At 42.8% G+C, this 17,836-nt stretch overlaps 1 protein-coding gene across 1 annotated transcript; it reads right to left on the reverse strand.

Moving 5' to 3' along the window:
• Positions 1 to 3,288: 3,288 nt before the first annotated feature.
• NPY (neuropeptide Y) lies at positions 3,289 to 12,265 on the reverse strand. The gene is made up of 4 exons (XM_071735678.1): positions 12,161 to 12,265; positions 11,794 to 11,981; positions 6,654 to 6,734; positions 3,289 to 3,568 (listed from the first exon to the last, which is right to left on the reverse strand). The coding sequence occupies exons 2-4, from the start codon at positions 11,979 to 11,981 to the stop codon at positions 3,544 to 3,546; spliced, it is 294 nt and encodes a 97-aa protein (XP_071591779.1). The 5' UTR covers positions 12,161 to 12,265; the 3' UTR covers positions 3,289 to 3,543.
• Positions 12,266 to 17,836: the final 5,571 nt, after the last annotated feature.

The raw sequence follows: 17,836 nt of genomic DNA on the forward strand, positions 1-17,836 counted from the left end.
AATCCCATGGAAAACACAGAGAAATGCTCAGTTCAGCTTAAAAATATCCCTCCCACACATGCCAAGTGCTGCTGGGGTTAGCAGAGCATGGGGCAGTGGCTCAGACCACTGTGGAAAACATTTGATACTGCATCTGAAACTTTTCATAGAATCATAGAATGGCTTGGGTTGGTAAGGACCTTGAAGATCATCTAGTCCTAACTCCTTATTTGCCAGCTACCAGGTAAATCCCACTTCACCCAAGACAATGTGATGGTTTTGGGCAGTGCTGCCCATCCTGGGCCACCAAGAAGGAGCTCTGGGGCTCTGCAGTGTGTCCCCTGACAGTCTCCTCATCCCCACACCAAATGGGGTGACAAGTGCTGCTATGTCCAAGATCTGCTTTGGGGCCAGGAAATCTGCCAAAATCACTCCTACCTTGGCTGCCACATTACAGTGGCACCATCGCAGCTTCCTACCCCCCAAATCCATCGTGCTCCTGTCCCTTCCAGCTCTGCACCACTGCCATCTCCATGCTTTTGCATGCCTCCAGGCAGGTGATGATGGAGACTGCAGTTGGGATGTTGTCTCCTCACTGCTCAGCTGTGATCCCCTGTGTTTGGGATGATCTGATAGAGTAAAGCTGCCCTGCCAGCTGCAGACTGTCCATGCCCTCTTCATGCCACCTCTCAGTTAACAAGAGAATAATTAATTCAGCTTGATAGGTGGATCTTTCCCCTTCACCAGGGAAGGGGGACAGCAGCTAGCCAGTGGGGGCAGGGGGCACCCCCACTATTCCAATTTGTTCCAGCACCAGTCAAAGGAATAACATCTCCCTCTATGGTTAGGCAGAAGAGAAACAGCCATCAGAGGAAGACTGTGGGGGTTGTGTCTTTTGGGACAGAAGATTTTCAGAGCTGAAAGCATTGCAGTGGGCTCAATTTCTAGGGCTGCAGAGAGAAAAGGATAGAGAGAATTTCCACTACTAGAAGATACATGGGATCATCTATATCCCTTCTTTGGTCAAATGAAAGCTGGGCATAACTGAGACATATATTATAGAAATTGCCAAAGGTAAAGGTGGACTGTCTTTTAAATGTTTTACACCTATCTATGTACATGATTTCAAACCCACAATAAATAACAGAGAAAATTACTATCGCCTGCTTTTATGGTTCTTGCTTTTTATTGTTTCTTCTGATGCTTCATCAGATTCTGACATCAATTTCAGCCTGTGTTTCCCATGGTTAGAGAGAAAAATATGAAAAGTCTAACCCTAATGTCAAAATGCAGAAGCCACACCAAACAAATCCAACATTTATCTTCATTTCACAGCTCATTTTTTACATCTATACTGCAATTCTGAGAGCTGCTCCAGTATTTTCAGTGTTCTGGCCTGTCAAGGGTGGTATATGAAGTACACAAGGAAGCTGAAGGCTAAGCACTTTTGACTTCTACAGCAATGTTGTGTCTGCCCCAGAGAACACACAAAGATTTTAGAAAAAAAAAACCCTAACATAGTACAGTGTGGATAGATAAATATTTTCTTAGTGCTTAGCCTTGCTTCTGCCTTTGCCAGCTCATGAGTTAATAAATCTGGCAGCTTTTCTAGATTTTCTATATGGATGGGAGTTCTTGAAGTTCAAGAAAACTCAGGTAATTGAGTAGAACAGCTCAACATGAGTAAGTAGCTTGCACTAATTCTCCTTTAACTCTTTATTTCTCCATCAAGGCACATTTGTAATGATAGTACTAAGCAACACGAGTTTATCATCTACTGATTTCACCATTTAAATGGTCAACAATACATACAGAGATATTAGGAATTACCAGGAAATAGAGATATTATATTGCAGATACCTCACTACTTCGCTGTTTTTGTTTTAATAACTTTTCAAAGCAGAACTTTTTGTGGACTATAACCCAGCAGGTCCTGATCTGTGGTTGATGGACTCCTGCCAGCTCCAGAAAGCTGTGGCCATCCTGGAGTCTCTCTGGACATTGTCACTTAGTTCTTTGGGTGGCAACAGCCTGTCCTGGGGGGCTCAAAACATTTTTGTAATACTAGACTGCTCTTGATCTTCACAATTTCATGTGGGACCCATCAGTAAGTGAAAGTACTGATGCTGAAAGCAAAATTTGCCCATTCCAGTGACACCCAAGTGTTTTACAAAAAAAGAAAAAACATGTTTTGCTTTACTGAAGACAGTGTGACCACAAAAGCTGCCCAGTCCTGGTGACCTGGTAATGCTTTGCAAATGCACCCCGTGTACATTTATAGAAACCTGGAACTTACTTGCATGGACACATCTCTCCTGAAGCCAACAACCATGTTGAAGCAGTTGAAGGAGATTTAAAGACATGAAACTTTCACACTGATTCCTTTCTGATTTTGACCTTTTTATGTTCTTTATTATGCAGCATTCAGTCACAGTGTGTAAATAAAAGAAGTGCCTAACTATCAGGAACCAAAGACCAGCATTTGTGGCATGCCCAGTGTGGGTCCTGACCGTACTGCAAAATACTTAACTGTGAACTACACCACTTAAGAATGAGGCTAACGTGCTCATATTATCTTACTTTGAATACAAACTTTGAGGGTTTCTTCAAAAGTCCTTTTGTCTAAGTCCCTCATTAGGCTAGTGATGAAAGTAATGCACTAAAATTATTAAAAAAAAAAAAAAAAAAAAAAGAAGAAGAAGATATAGAGAACATGAAGGCAGTTCCCCTTGTACCTGTTTCAGGTACCTTCTCATGGTGGAAACAGAAATCATTAATGACTCCAAATGAGGGAGGCTCAGAGTGCAAGTACCCAAAGAGCTGTGATTTTTACCAGCATGCTCCTTCCTAAGGGCTTAGGCAATGTTACACATATCATTTCTGGCACAAGTAGCTGTAGATGATGAGTTACTTCAGATACTGTTTTCTTTTGCTTTGCATATTGCCAAAACATAGACACTAGATCTGTCTCATTCAAAATCCCTAATTAAGGTTTACAGCCAAGTTCAAGCCAATTTCGAGGAGTTAGCAGAATTAAACAGTGACTTACTCCTTTGTATTTTGTATATGCTATTAATTTTAGCTCATTTGTCAATGTAACTACTAAGTAAGCTTTTAGTATGGTCATTCTGAAAAATTGCCTCTCAGAACACTATTTTCCCAAATTATGCACTCTATGTTAAATTATTTTAAACATTTCTGCATAAATCAAGCAGCTGGGCTGAGTTTGAGGCCACAAAAAATCATAGCTTCATCTTACTTTGCACACTAATTACTGTAATAACTGTGATGCTATTGCTGCCCATACTACTTTACACTACAGGGAAGTTATAATTCAGTTTTAATACTTTAAAACCACTCTTCTGTTTTCATTTAATATGTTATATTTTGGAATGCACAAATAATTTATTTAAATAAAGGTATATACAAAGATGATGAAGGAAAAACTCTACAGAATTCAGTACAATGGCTGCATGCACTGGGAATGATGCTATGATTTGCTTCATAGACGTGGAGTATGAACAGAAAACTAGGAAAAGTTTTGAAGGGGTGCTGGAAATCCCATCACCACATCGAAGGGTCTTCAAACCTGAAATACATATTATGAATAAAAAATAACCATTAAACACATTTTAAAGCCCCTTCTGAAAAATCTGAAGTTAAAACTACCTGAAACATTCATTTTAAAAACAGCAGCAATGAGGAATAGGTATGCATATTTGCAGTTGAAGATTTGATATGCAGTTGCTGTCAAAGCAGAGACATTCTAGATGGCCAAAAGTCTACACTTCGGTGCCAGAACTTGCCTCTCCATACTTCTGCCCTGGTGCCACTTTTTATACCACCTGCTTTATGCCATCAAGTTTTATAAAATGAAATTCATAATGAAATTTTTTTTAAGATATATTTTTCACTGTAACTCAGAAGTAAACAATTTCCAAAGAGAATCCACTGAGACAAAAAAAATCATGTCATGCTGTGAGCACCTTCAAACAAAATTGGATTTCACAGCCACCGACCTAAAATATTATCATTGTATTTCACTGCTCAATATCAAACGTTTGAAATGTGGGGGAAATGGTGCTGAGGGCAGGATTTGATCCAGAGGTCTTTTGCTTGCCAACAGCTGTTCTGTCTACACTGAAAGTCAGTAAGTGAGAGAACATGGAGGGAAGCCAGGGAAAATGCATTTGCCAACATTTTTCCTATCTAAAAGTTAGGCATCTAGTCTTGATTAAACATCCAGTCTGCCTCCACAGTCACTGGAGAGATACTGACACCTAGAGAGGGGAACTAGTATCCTGTCCATTTAAGGATGGAAGGCTCATTTTGGAGACACCCAGCTCTCTGACTGACTGCAAAGGCAGCCTAGACAACCACTTCACCCTAGATAACTAACTTCTAAAGAGGAAGTATTAGGACAGATTAATCCTGTTATTGAGTATTAAAAATTTTCTCACAACTCCACAAGATCAGGTATGTGCCTCATCACATGTTTTTGTCATAAGAACTTACTTGTACTCAGGTTAAGGTACACCTTTTCTTTTCATTCCTTATCTTCCTAGTTTCTAACTGGTTTCTATAACAGTTTCCCTAATCTTTCTTCATATGGTCAGACATACATCTAGACTGTAAAATACTTTGGGGCCTCTTTTAGCCAGCAAAAGTGAAATGTCAAATCAGATCAGACAAGTTGAATATAATTCAGTTGTCTATTAATACTGCAATGTTTAGTAACAAAGTTAATCTACCACGAACTTTCTGACTCTTGAAGTGTGTTTCTCTGTCATTGATTCACTGAGTGCAAATTACATCTGCTTTATATCTGGCTACGTATATAACTATTTCCAAACCAAATACTTGATTAATTTAAATTCAGGATAATACCTTTCATTCACTCAGCTTGCCTTCCTCCAGCAAGGGTGTACCTGGGTATATTTGCTGTGTGTGGAGCTGCCTGCCCCTGCACAACTTTCCTAAGACAGCCACCAGCTTTCAAACCCTCTGGACAATCCCAACCAAATCAGAGAGAGGTACAGGTATCTCAGAGACATTAAGTTCCTGATGTGCCATGAAATGCAGGACTGGGTAGAAAGAAGATTTGATTATGTTTTCACATGGACGAAAAACCCAGAGCAGGGTTCCAAATCCATACAGGGTTTTATCCTAGAAAACACATCCATAGGAAACTAGACACATTGTTCCCAGTACTCCCATAATTGTCATCGATGAATGACAAATGCCATGCTCAGTTTAAACTGCTGTAACAGGGGGTATGAAATAAAAATCTGTTTCTCATCAATTCTTGATCTTAAATGCAGGCTAATTCATTATTTTGTGTATGAGTTTTTGCTCCCTGGTGTGTTACAAATAGCATTATTGAAACAATAACAGCCATAAAGTTCTGTTGTGAAGGGGTGAAAATTATAAAGAGTATTAGACTTTGTACTACCCTGTGTGCTGCCTCAAATTCACGGCAGCGGAAATTTCCCATTATGTGAGGGCTCTGCCTCGTCAGTACCAAACACAAAATAATCTAATACATTTCACTGCACTCCATGCATTTCTTTACATAAGCATCTGCAGAGAAAACTGCATCCCCACAGCTGTGGTTAGTCATCAGCTGTAAGTCAGTGGCACTCCTAGGCACAGAACTGTGAGTTCATGGACAACCTCCCTCGATGGCAGTGGGAATTTTGGTCACCCTTCAGTGACAAGATCATGCTCTAAGTTCAATGCTACAGACTATTATGCTTAAGTACTTAATGAGTCTAACTGAGCCTTTGTACACCTGATGGAAGTGCAGAGAATTTGCCTGAAGACCCTTGAGATGGCTACTGGGCAAAAACAACTATTTCTGCAGTAGAAGAAAATTATGAGCAAACTTTCAGGCTCTCAGTAAAGGCTTCAACTGAGCTCATTCAAGCTTGATTTTGAGTGAAATTAAAACCAATATTTTCTTTCAAGATTCCCTCTGCATCTTACTTTTTCTACATACCTACTTTTATGTTGTGTAAATTGTAGTGACTACTAAAGCTAAAATGTTATTGTGTTATTACCTAACTAGATAAATACAGCATGTACATTTGAAATCCCACTGCTGTTTGAAACATCACTGTAATTTTAAGCAAGGACAAATGGAAATACAAAAGCCTTTCTTTCCCTTTGTAAATTATCAGGTAAAAAAAAAAACAATGTGAAATATTGTATTTTAAAGATCAGTCATAGCTGGGCATTTGTGTGTAAGTCAACGTATGTGCATATTTACCACTCACAAATATATAAAGGAAAAAAGATTAAACATGTTTGAGGAGCAAATGAGTAGAAAAACACAACTCTGGGGGCTCTAATCTGGCATCAGGCACCAGAATAAAATTCTGTGTAAAAAAGTCCAGTAAGGGGCAAGTGTTGTGGGAATCCTACCCTTTCTTCACACAGCAGGTGTGGCCTGCTCCCAAAATCAGGATAATACTGTACCTTGTAAGGCATTTCTTGCATTCACAGATGGTGCTAACTCTTAACAAAAAGGGAATGTCAAATGTTTTTGCAGAACATGCTTACCAAGCTGTTGGTGGCATGTGTTTTCTCTCAAACATATTTATTGATTGATAACAAGTGGAACTGTAAAACCTAAAGGAGAAGTGAAAGCCACCACAAAACTTCTTCATACATACCTGGATCTAGGAATGTTTTCTGTGCTTTCTCTCAACAAGAGGTCTGAGATCAGTGTCTCTGGACTTGATCTCTTCCCATATCTAAGGAAAGAGGAAAAAAAGTATATTTTTGCATATGTTGGGTTTAACAATTAAGACTAAGCACAGGACCACTAGACATATCTTTTCAGAAAAACTGAACAGAGCAGACATAAATATGACTTTCTGGCAAGTACTTTAATTTGACTTTACCATGTTCATTCTTCGTAATTTCTTTGAATCTATTATTTTTATAATTGACATGACAGTATTGAGAAACTAAAGATTTCTCAATTTGGTCACTGTTCCTGGATACTGTAGGACCTTGCACCTTCCTGAGGAGAGCAAGGGGGAAGGGGGAGGAAGCCGCACAGGATGTGGCCTCCAACCATGTCATTTTCTGCCTACGAACCCAGCTCCACCATCTCATTAATGATCGATCACATTGGTTTCAGTGCTAATGCATCATAAATGAAGAGTCAATTGTACTGACAAAGTGAATAGAAAACTCACTCAGATATGCCATATTATTCAAGAAAATAGCCAAGATTTTTTTAGGATAGCTAGTACCTTTGGGGCTGCCCAACACATTGCACATTAGGTTGTAAAAACTGAGCTATCCCAAGCTAATCACCACTTTTGACATACATGGTCATGGGAGAGAAAAGCTTTCTGAATTTCTTCTTTGATTAAATGGAATATCACCAGCTCCCTTTGTCCTCTATTTTACACAGAGGCTTACTCTCTATTCCTCTTTTATTTTTTCAGAAATCCTGAATACTCAATATTGCTCAACTGCAATTCCTGCTTCTTGGGAAGCAATTTGCTCTCTCTTCTGGAGACAACAGAAGCCACAATGAGCAGCCAGACTGACAGACACTTCTCCACTATAAGGAGGCATTAGCCTAAGAGTGATAACTACAAACAAATGCTCCTTTGGTTGGAAAGAATTAAGATCATGATTTGTAACTGTATGTATGCTGTATGTAATTAGTCTGAATCACAAAGTACATTAACAGATAACAGCTTTGTGAATGCCACTTGAGTGAAATTCTGATTCCAGAGAAATCAAAGGTGTAATTAAGGACTTAGATTTTATCCATTCCTGTTAGGACGTGTCTCCAATGACTTGACCTAAATTTGGGGGAAAAAACCCAAAAAAACTTCCCAAACTGTATTTCAAAAGCTAGCAGTTTTATTATTTGATGCCACGGTCATTTCATTCAATCTTTTGTATTTGTATGCTGGCAATCAGTTTAGTAAATCACCTGTGCTGCAGAAAGATAAAGCACCAGTTTCAGAGTTTTAAAGTAAATTTCTTAGTCTGAACTGACTGGGAGCAGGTATCTGAAAAGAAGCAGCCAGGTACAATCAAATGCTGTTACAGTAATGTAATCAAGCACAATGAGGGATTTTTTTCTTTCCATCTCTCTATTCCAATTAATACATATGTGCCCTGGACTTCAACTGAGGGGGAATCTCACTTGCCATTGTTTTAAAGAAACCAATTTAATAAATCAAAAACTGGCTCCAACAGATCATACTTGGGCAACACTCCCACTGACCTGTTGAACAGTTTCATCTGAATAAGAAATGGATTGCAAATCTTTGGGGTGCAGAGGCTTGGGCAAATCATCAAGATGACTGTATTGGGAAGATATCTTTTAAATTAATTCCTTTAGCACCTTGGGTTAGACGAGTGCTGCTGCCTGTGCTGGATGGACCCACCATGTCCTCATGTCTGAAGGCGGCACACGAGGAAATTGCCAACTGCGACAAACTGGGCTGGACAAGGAGGAGCTGCTCTTCCTGTGTCAGATGCCTGAACCTCCTGTCTGCCCCGTAATTTCACCACTGGGAAACAACCATGCTACAGCCATAATAAAAAATGGGCCATGGGCAAAGACAATCTCTTCTTACTGAGGCAGATGCCTTGGGAGATCTATGCTCCAGCTCCTTCGTGCTCTGCTTCTGGTCAACCCTGCCCTGCTCTGAGACTACGTCAACACAGAAAGCCAGGCCTTTATTTGCTGCTAGGGAAACACTTTTCACAAGTACCATAGCTCTTTTCAAAAGAGGCTCCAAGTCTTGTGAAAATACTTAGGTTTTATGCTCAGCTTGAGACCTCAGGGCCTTCTTTTTGGCCACACTGATAACCCACAGCTCCAGATGAAGTCAAAAGGATTGAAAAGCAAACATACTTATTCTGATTAAGGACACCATATCTCAGGCTCAGTGAAATATCAGAGTTTTCTGTGAAAACTTAGGTCTGGGGAGTCAAATCCCATCAATGTTCAAGGCTGGCAATGAGATCTCAGAAGCATATTGTGGGCTTGATTCAAAAAACTGCCCCAAAATCTCAAGCCATTAAGATCTGTTCCACATTAAAGGATGGTGTCATGAAGTGAGAGCATCAGTCCTGCCTCTCTCAGACAGACATATATATTCTCTGTCTACAGTTCAAGCCATTCCCAGCAGGAATGCCCTTACTGTTCTGCTACAGCACAGAAGAACCACAGATCCAAGAGCATTCTACAAGAGGTGAAAGAAAGAGGGCCTGTTGGCAAGAGGGAGTACAGGTGGTATCAGGTAGCAGGAGGAGGAGTGATTCAAGGAAAGATGGGCTCGCCAAAAAGCCCCCTGAATAGGGTGATAGCTGGCTAAGAGGCAAGGACCCCAGGATGTTTTTAAGGACAGAGGTGGGACTGATCCACAACAGACACCTTCAGAGTAGGAGTCTGTATCTGTGCTGGTCACCTTAGGCTCTCTCTATATTCATGAAAATCTGGGATCTCATCTAAAATGAGAAGTCTGAAAGAGGCCTGGTGACTTGTACCATACAAGTAGCTGTTTCCATCAGGTAACCTCAAGGGGGTATAAAGCTGATGGGCACAGATGTCTGCAGCTGAGTGAGATGGATCTGAAGGAGGGGGATCTCAAAGGAGAGAGAGAGAGAGAGTGCAAAGCAGCCAAACAGACAAGGTCTAACGATGAGAAAGATGGTCTGGAAGGAAGAAACTTCATGGGAGCCAGAGTAAAGACCCTGTGGGTCACAGCAGCTCAGAGGGTAACAACACTCAAGTGCTTTGGTTAAGTCAGATGCAAAAGCCAGAAGGATGAGCCAGAAGGTCATTCATAATCACAAAAGCATCAAATAAGACTGGACAGATGAACCTGAAGAGAAAAAAGCATCAATCTCATCCTTTCCCAGTGTGCTCCTACCGCTCCATCTCATTAGCTGCAGTGATCAGACTGCAGGCAATAGATGTGGTGAGAGGCAGAGCACAGGTTGCTCACACACCCTCAGGAGGAGCAGGGTGAGCCTCCAGACCCCTCAACTCCTCCTTGTTACAGGGCTCCCCAACACCACCAAGCACAGGAGACAGTGGCAAAAACCTGAAGCATGACAGAAAGCTTGTTTGGTTGTTTTGTTTGGGTTGTTGTTTTGTGGGTTTTGGGTTTTTTTGTTTTTTGTTAGTTAACCTAAGTAGTCACCTTTAAAATAACGCATCATGAAATTGTTATTGTGATTGCTTTTTCTGCCAGCTTTCTTGTACTTACAGGTCAATTCCATTCCCTTTAAATAGGAGGAGGTGGGTGGGAAATCTAGGTGAAACCTGAGTAACAAAATTTAAATTCTGCATTGTTTCATCCATCAGCAGCAATAACTATTTTGGTTCACTTTGGAACCCAAATTCACACAGAGGAATGAAAGCAGTCTCACTCTCTGAACTTGCACCTCAGAAATTAGAAAAAATTCTACACAGTTAACATTAAATCAAGTAGAGATTGGATGCAAAAGGAATTTTTCAGTTGGCTTGTTTTGGGGCTTTTGTTTGCTATTAAATATGACCTGCATTTGAAGAGGAATCACCCTTGAAATCAGATGATGAAAGAAACAAAAGAAGAGATGGGAGACAAGCCTGGAGATTCCGCCACACACAAGGGGAAAGAGCAGCAGGGACAGAACTTGAGGGCTGGATTATTTTCTGCAGGTTTCTAGACACAAAGTTAACCACTCACAGACTATCACGCAGAAGCATGTCATACCCATGAACAAGCTGTGAATATTGCTTTAAAACTCCAGGACAGAAGAACTATACTTCTATCAGCCTCTTCATCTGTGTTATTCTATTAGTGCACTGGCAGACCACGTTATGGGTTTGCTGGGAAAGCTCTCAGTTACATGATAGCCTCCTTTCTAATTTAATTCTGCAGACTTCTAGAGGGACAAATGAAAGCCTAATTTTAGACCTCTCATCTGTTTTTAATATTGAAGAAAAAGATAAATATGTCAAAGTTCTTCTGGGTCATACACTGTCCAGGAACCTCAGGGGAAATGTCTATTAATCATACAGTCTAAACTGGACAGACAATCCCAAGGAGAAGGACTTTTTACTTATTATTTGCACTTTTCTTCAGACTGAGCTTTAATCTCTACTTTTAAGAAGGAGTCTCATCCCCAGAAAGCCAGTCCAGAGCCAGGCAGGTTGGGGTCATGTTCTGCTCTCTTTCAGCTTGGGCTTGGGTTTTTGCTTGTGGTCTTGAGAGCTTTTGTTAGGACGAGAGGGGGTTTGGCACTCAGAGCTGCATGAAGTAGCTGGCAAACCACAAAACATCTGAACTACTACAACTCCTCAGCAAAGCTAGAGGGGCACTTTTTCACAATGAAATCTTCACTGGAGTTGGTGGCAGCAAGAGAAGTGAGAAACTGCTCCTACTGCCCTGTCTAACTCTGTCCAGCTCCCAGGATATTTACGTTTTCTCTCCTTTTTGGGGGGCTCTCCCTGTGCCTGCTGTCCCGAGGTTCATACTCTTACCCGCCAGCCTGTCCCTGCCAGGGCTTGGAAGAGCTGAGGGAGCAGAGGCAGCACCGACACCCCTGCCCCTTCTGACAACTTGGATGGTTGGAAATCCAGACCCAGAGGCATTATAGGGGTGAATGGCTGTCACTCTGAGGGAATCTGTGCACCGCGTGAGTCATTCCCCGTGGCAGTGGGGGGAACAGTGCGAGACACCCAGGTGCGAGGGGGCACCTCACTTTCGTTCCCTGAATCTCGCCAAGGAAAAAAACAGCCCGGGGACTGGGAAAGGGGGATGCTGACCGGGCCCCTCTACCTACCTCTGCCTGGTGATGAGGTTGATGTAGTGCCTCAGCGCCGAGTAGTATCTGGCCATGTCCTCTGCGGGGGCGTCCTCGCCGGGGCTGTCCGGTTTGGAGGGGTACGCCTCTGCCAGCGTCCCCAGGCAGACCAGCAGCGACAGGGCGAAAGTCAGCACCGACACCCACAGCCTCACGGTGCCCTGCATCTGCACGGTGGGGTGGGGGAGAGCCGCCGTCAGCGCTTGCTCCCCCCAACTCCTCCGACGGCGGGAGCACCGCAGCCGCCCAAGTGGGTCCCGGCCCGGCCCGGCCCTGCCCGTGCCCCCCGGTCCCGTATCTGTCCCGAATCCCAATCCCGAGCCCCCCCTCCCGTCGGGGCACTCACGGCGGCGGCTACAGCGGAGCGGCTCTCGGCTCAGCGAGGCGCTTCTTCTGCCCGTGGGTCCGGGCTCCGGAGTGAAGTCTCCGCGCCTCGACGGGCTGTTTTAAGGCTTCCCCGGCAGGCAGGAGGGGCCTCGGGCGATCACGCCTCGCCTGCTCCGTTCCCCCCCCACCCCTCCCCGCCCTGCTCCGCCTGCCCCTGCCCCATCCGCGGGAGGGGCACAGCGGACGCGGTCGGGCGGCAGCGAGGGGGCGGACGCCGCTGCTGCCCCCCCCGCAGCTCCGGCGCGTCCCACCGCAGGCTGCCCCCGGGATCTGTCCCTGCGATCTGCCGCTGAGGAGCCGCCGTGCTGCCCGGTGACTGAAGCCGGGCAAGGGTACGAGCTTGGGGAAGGAGTTTACCCGCTTCCTAGGGTACCGGAGGGGCCTCAAGCTTGAACTTCTTAGCAGGAGTGCTGCCGAGCATAAAACTAAGAGTGCAAGATGGTTTGGGGCAACCAAAATTACCAAATCAGTGCCACAGGCTCAGACATCATACCTACGAAAAGGGTGAATAGTGAGGCATAACTTCCCAGGGGACTGGCAGCAGGGCTGCCTCAATGAAATTGTACCTTGCTCCATGCCCACTCTGCCAGTGAGATCTCTGCACCCCTGCCAAGGGCTACCTTCTCAGTGGCTTTTCTGTTTTATTTCTGTACCTGAGTCACATACGAACAGTCACGAATGCCATGGTGCTTTCCAAATGATGTCCTGACCCAAGAGAACCACTGCTGAATCCGGGACGGGGCAGCCTCTCCCAGCAACAGGGTACTTACAGGTACTGATCTGGCCGAGGTGCCAGACTTCACGTCTCCCTGAGCTTGCCCTGGAGTCAGTGGGGAGAGATGAGCATCCTGACAGTGATCTGATCCCTCAGAGGTCTGAAATAAGCACTGAGGGCATCTTCTGTTGACACAGCCTTCCCCAGTGATTACAGCAGCAGCCTAGGAGACCAGGCTAGCCTAGGCACCTGACTGTCAGAGTGCTTGAAGTTAGGTAAGATGAATTCAAGACAAACAAATCTTCAGAATCTGTTGAAGAGTTTGGTAGAATTCAAAACTAATCGTGTATTAGTTAAATTAAGTCAGTTGTTTAGAAGTAGGTGATTTGATTAACATCTTGATGACCAATGTCTAGTAACAGTTGGAATGACAAATCATGACTCTGATTATCTCTTATTTTTACTTTGATTTGCAGGTAAAATAACTATCATCCACATTAGGCATACTGACAGATGGCTTTAAGACATATTCTAGATTTATATAATACATACTACTGCAAATATAGTTATTAATTTCTATAGCTTTTATCATATGCAGATTTTTACTTAATAGTCATCAGGTTCTGAAAAATAATATCCAGTGTGCACAAGAAAAGCCAGGACTCATTTTCATCAGTCCAGAAACAGAATCCCAGGGTTATCTTAAAAAAAACCAAAAAACAAGAAACCAAACTGTAGCAAATAAATTGCTCTTGCAGTATCTGAGGAATTTCCCTGGACTATGTCCATTTTAAGCCACGCAAGCAAAGAAAATTCTTGATGTCAAGAGATACTGTGAAATCTTCGTGACTCCATAGTGCATTGGTGACAAACCTTACAACAAGATTACAGCCAGCCTTTTATCACATACTGAGGGAAGAATTCTGATGTGTGAATAATTTTCCATGCCACAGTGAGCAACTCTAGCTCCTAATTTCAGCAGATCTGTGCATGGGGTGACATCACATCTCCCCAAGTGGCGCCATTGCATCCCCACCAAGAGCCCTCCCTTGCATTCAGTGATCATGCTGTCCTCACATTGTCTCAACAGAAGCAGCTGATGTGACAGTCTGATACCTGTGACACTGCAAATGCCATAAAGAGCAGCTGTGCTCTGGATCCATCACTTTCCCTTCGCCCAGATGAATGAAATAAGCTGCCTAATCCCAAGCTTGCACTGATCCAGTTTATCAGCTTTTATGGGATGCAAGCCATGAGGAGTGACAGCATCAGAGACTGAAGCATCTGGAAATGTACACAATGATGACAGCTCCCAGCTTTAGCCTGCTGCTGCCACAACCATCTCCCACTGGCTCCCAGGACTGGGGGTGACCTTCTCACCACTAAACTCTTTCACCACTCGCATCTGAGGTTGCTTCTCTCCCACCTGTACCACTATTTTTACACTATCAGTCTTCAAACTGTTCAGAGGAGGAGGAATAAGTTAACAGGCTAGCAAGCAGAGCAGGATGAGCAGGAATTCTGGCAACTGCACACTTACTTGGGGTATAAGGAGGCAACAACACTCCCCCAGCACCAATATGTGACATCACACTGCCACATCTTGGCCCTGTGCAGTGCCATACCCTGCAGACCCAGGCAGTCTGTCAACATCTCCAGAAACCCTGGAGGAGTTCCTGCTCTTTTCCTCGTGGTGAGGCATGAACAACAAGCTGCTTCCTCCAAGGAAATGATTAACAAATCATCCCTGCTAAGTCCCTCTACAAAATGCTGGGTGAGGAGCAAAGCTCCTCACAATAAGAAGGTACAGATCACACTAATGGTCAGTTTGCTTCATGACATGAGGAGGAGTGCAAGAGGAAGGACTGATTGAATTCACCTCCCATGTGAGATAGCAGTTCCTACAACTGGGGAGAGGCTTTCTTCACTATGGCATCATGATCCCAGTCAGCTCATCTGTTTTGTCTTACTTCTGAATGAAGTAGCATCTCCAAACTGTGCTGAGTTTGGACTCAAGTCCCCCCTTTGAGTGACCTAAAGATTCATGAGATACCACTCTCCCTACACTTCTAGACTAATATTTCTTTCTGTATGGTTCCAGCATTTAATTTGGGAAGTCCAAAACATTGAACCCATAATTTTAACCGCCCTGCCCTCTACAGTGGCAGTATTGAGGCATTCCTCAGCTCCAGGGGTGTGCTTATGTCCCATTTCATCATTTAAGATGAAGCATAAACCTCAGAGCTTTATTGAGTCCAAACACTTTCATGTTTTGGAGACATTCTGTAAGTTATTACAAAAATTTCCTTTCTCTTCTTCTGTTTTGAAACATTAAAAATCCATACAGGCTTACCTAGTTCCCACCATAAAATAAATATTAAGCTTGAATAACACAGATAAAACATACTTTGTATACATATGTATTCCCTAGTATAAATTCAGTGCAAGAAATACTGGCATTTTTAAATTGATGAAAAAAACCTTGTACCTGAAGTTAAACACATATGCATGCCCCAGAGCAGCAGTGAGAGTGAATGGCCCTGGGTTGCAGTGATCTTAATGGGTATTTGAAAAGTGGTTTTCAGAGTCAAGGTCTCCTGCACCTTTGATGGCTCCCGTTGGTGATTACTCCACACTGACACTTGCCCAGTACTGATGTCCTTGAACAAAGCTGGCAGGGATTTGTATTCTGGCAAATAACAGAAATGTATTTTCCACAGGCAGCTTTAGGATGGGCTATAAAAGAGAAGGGGGAGAAGGTGAGGATATTTGGAAAGAAAGGAATTAAGACTTGGAAGAGCTAAGGAAGAAAGTTGGGAAGTGAATAGAGTTAAAGAATGCAGCCCGGGAGAGAGCAGAAAGACACAGGCATAGCTCAAGTAGGGTAGCACCTAGATATTCACATTTTTTCTTTGCCAAATACTGTGGCCTTGCAGATATGCAACTCCTAGCTACACTATAGCTAAGCAATCAAAAGCTTGAAGAGTATTTAACTACATAAAGACACACAGGAGTTTCAAAGCTCTGAGCAGATACCAATGCCAGTTACAGCAATAATAGGGAAAAAATTATACAGAAGAAGACAGACAAACTTTGCCTTTTAGTGTCATGACATTTAAAGATTTAATAGCTGTTTAGCCTACAAATTTCAGACTACCTAAGAACAAGAAGACTTCCAAGATACCAATATATTAAAAGTAAGATGATATTGTTTTAAAAGCAGCACAAATGTGAAAGAAAATGCAAGTAATTTATTAATGGTAATATATATGATTGCATTAAGCTAGGGCACATTTGCCTGAATTAAAATAAACTTTTGTGTAATTAATTCTGGACAAAATATTATTTATAACATTATTTTGGTGGCAGGTATGGAATTAAAGTTGTTCTTTATTATTATTATTGTTATTACAAATACACATAATGTCATTTTCTCACTGTAACAAAGTAATGTTGTGTGCATCAGTGATTCTAAGCATTCCATGATAGCCCATTGGTACTTCTTGTTTTAAGTATGAGATTAATCTCCTAGTACAGGGCAAGTGTTAAAAATTGGAACCCAAGGAAGAAAGTGTCTATGTGGTACTAGAGACCTGGAAATGGCAGACATCATCATCTGACATTGCCTGTGCTCTTCCAAACCTTCCAGAAATGCTGAATCTTAAGGACTAGAAGTTCAGTCATATAATCAGTGTACAATTATTTGGCAGTCACATTAATTTATCTGAACCTTCCTGGACAGAAAATAGGGCTGTTGATCTCATAAAATCAAGCTCTCCCACACTTTACACTACTGCTGATTTCAGTCTGCTTAGCCATACTTCCAGGAAACCTTCTCATTGTGCTTTGATACACCACAAAGGTACCCACACTCCCAAACTTTTATGTGTCCCTTTTTGTACTTTTAGTCATCTGTACATACTGGTAAGAGTTGAACAGAACGTCCTCTAATCCTGAAGTGACCATCTCTCCCTCCCTGCTCAGCAGTATTGTTTCCAAGAGGAATCCTTGCAAGTTCAGCAAGTGTTAAGTAGGTCTTTAATACTCCACCAAAGGTATGTCTCTTCTTAAGTACAAACTACATGAAAATACAAGAGAAAAGAAAAACATAATGGATCAAGCCAAAGACCCACCTATCTTGCCCTCAGTGGCATCTCATGGCTGTCACAATAGGAAAAATGTTATGCTATTATCCAACTAGGCTTTTCTCAGCCTCTAGAAAATTGTAGCTTAGGGATTCCCTAACTAGCAGCTTAGGTTTTTATCTTACAGTACATTTTGAGTACATCACTGGCCTCCTGCAGTACTCCTGCTACGGATTACAGGACGGGTATGGAAGTCATCAGCTGGCACTGTCCCTCTGTTACCTCTTGGATGTGACTACCTGCTCCTCTGGCACAGTCCAACATTGGTACTTGGTAGATGGGTGTTACTCACACACCATGGTGGTGAGGGCCTTCTCATGCCATGGCAGTGTGACACTGCAACCACTAAGTTACAACATCAAGCTACAGACCCACCTGCATGGCACCTCCTGGCCCTCAGCAGGGAAGAGGAAAGGCAACTCTCCTTGACATGAACTGCTCCTGGTGATGCACAAATGGCTCCTGCACAACTGCTTGATCAACAGCTGCAGACACAAGACTTAACACAAGTAAGTGTCTCACTATTTAAATGGGTGGTGTTCACAGCTTCACATCAAAGGCCCTGCAAAACATTGATTCGCGATCACAGCCACGTATGACTAGAAACCAAAAAAAAAAAGAAAAACTGGTTTCTGTGGAATCTTATAATGAAAGCTGTTGTTTTTCTCTTCTGAGAACACAGCCAGAGAGACTTGTGAATGCTGAAACAAGATCAGAGGGACATTAGCAATTGTCCTGAGGACTCACAGTGCAATGCACAGTCTTGACAGGAACA

This window comes from Heliangelus exortis, chromosome 2 (genome assembly GCF_036169615.1).
Source record: "Heliangelus exortis chromosome 2, bHelExo1.hap1, whole genome shotgun sequence".
NCBI classification, from domain to species: Eukaryota; Metazoa; Chordata; class Aves; order Apodiformes; family Trochilidae; genus Heliangelus; species Heliangelus exortis.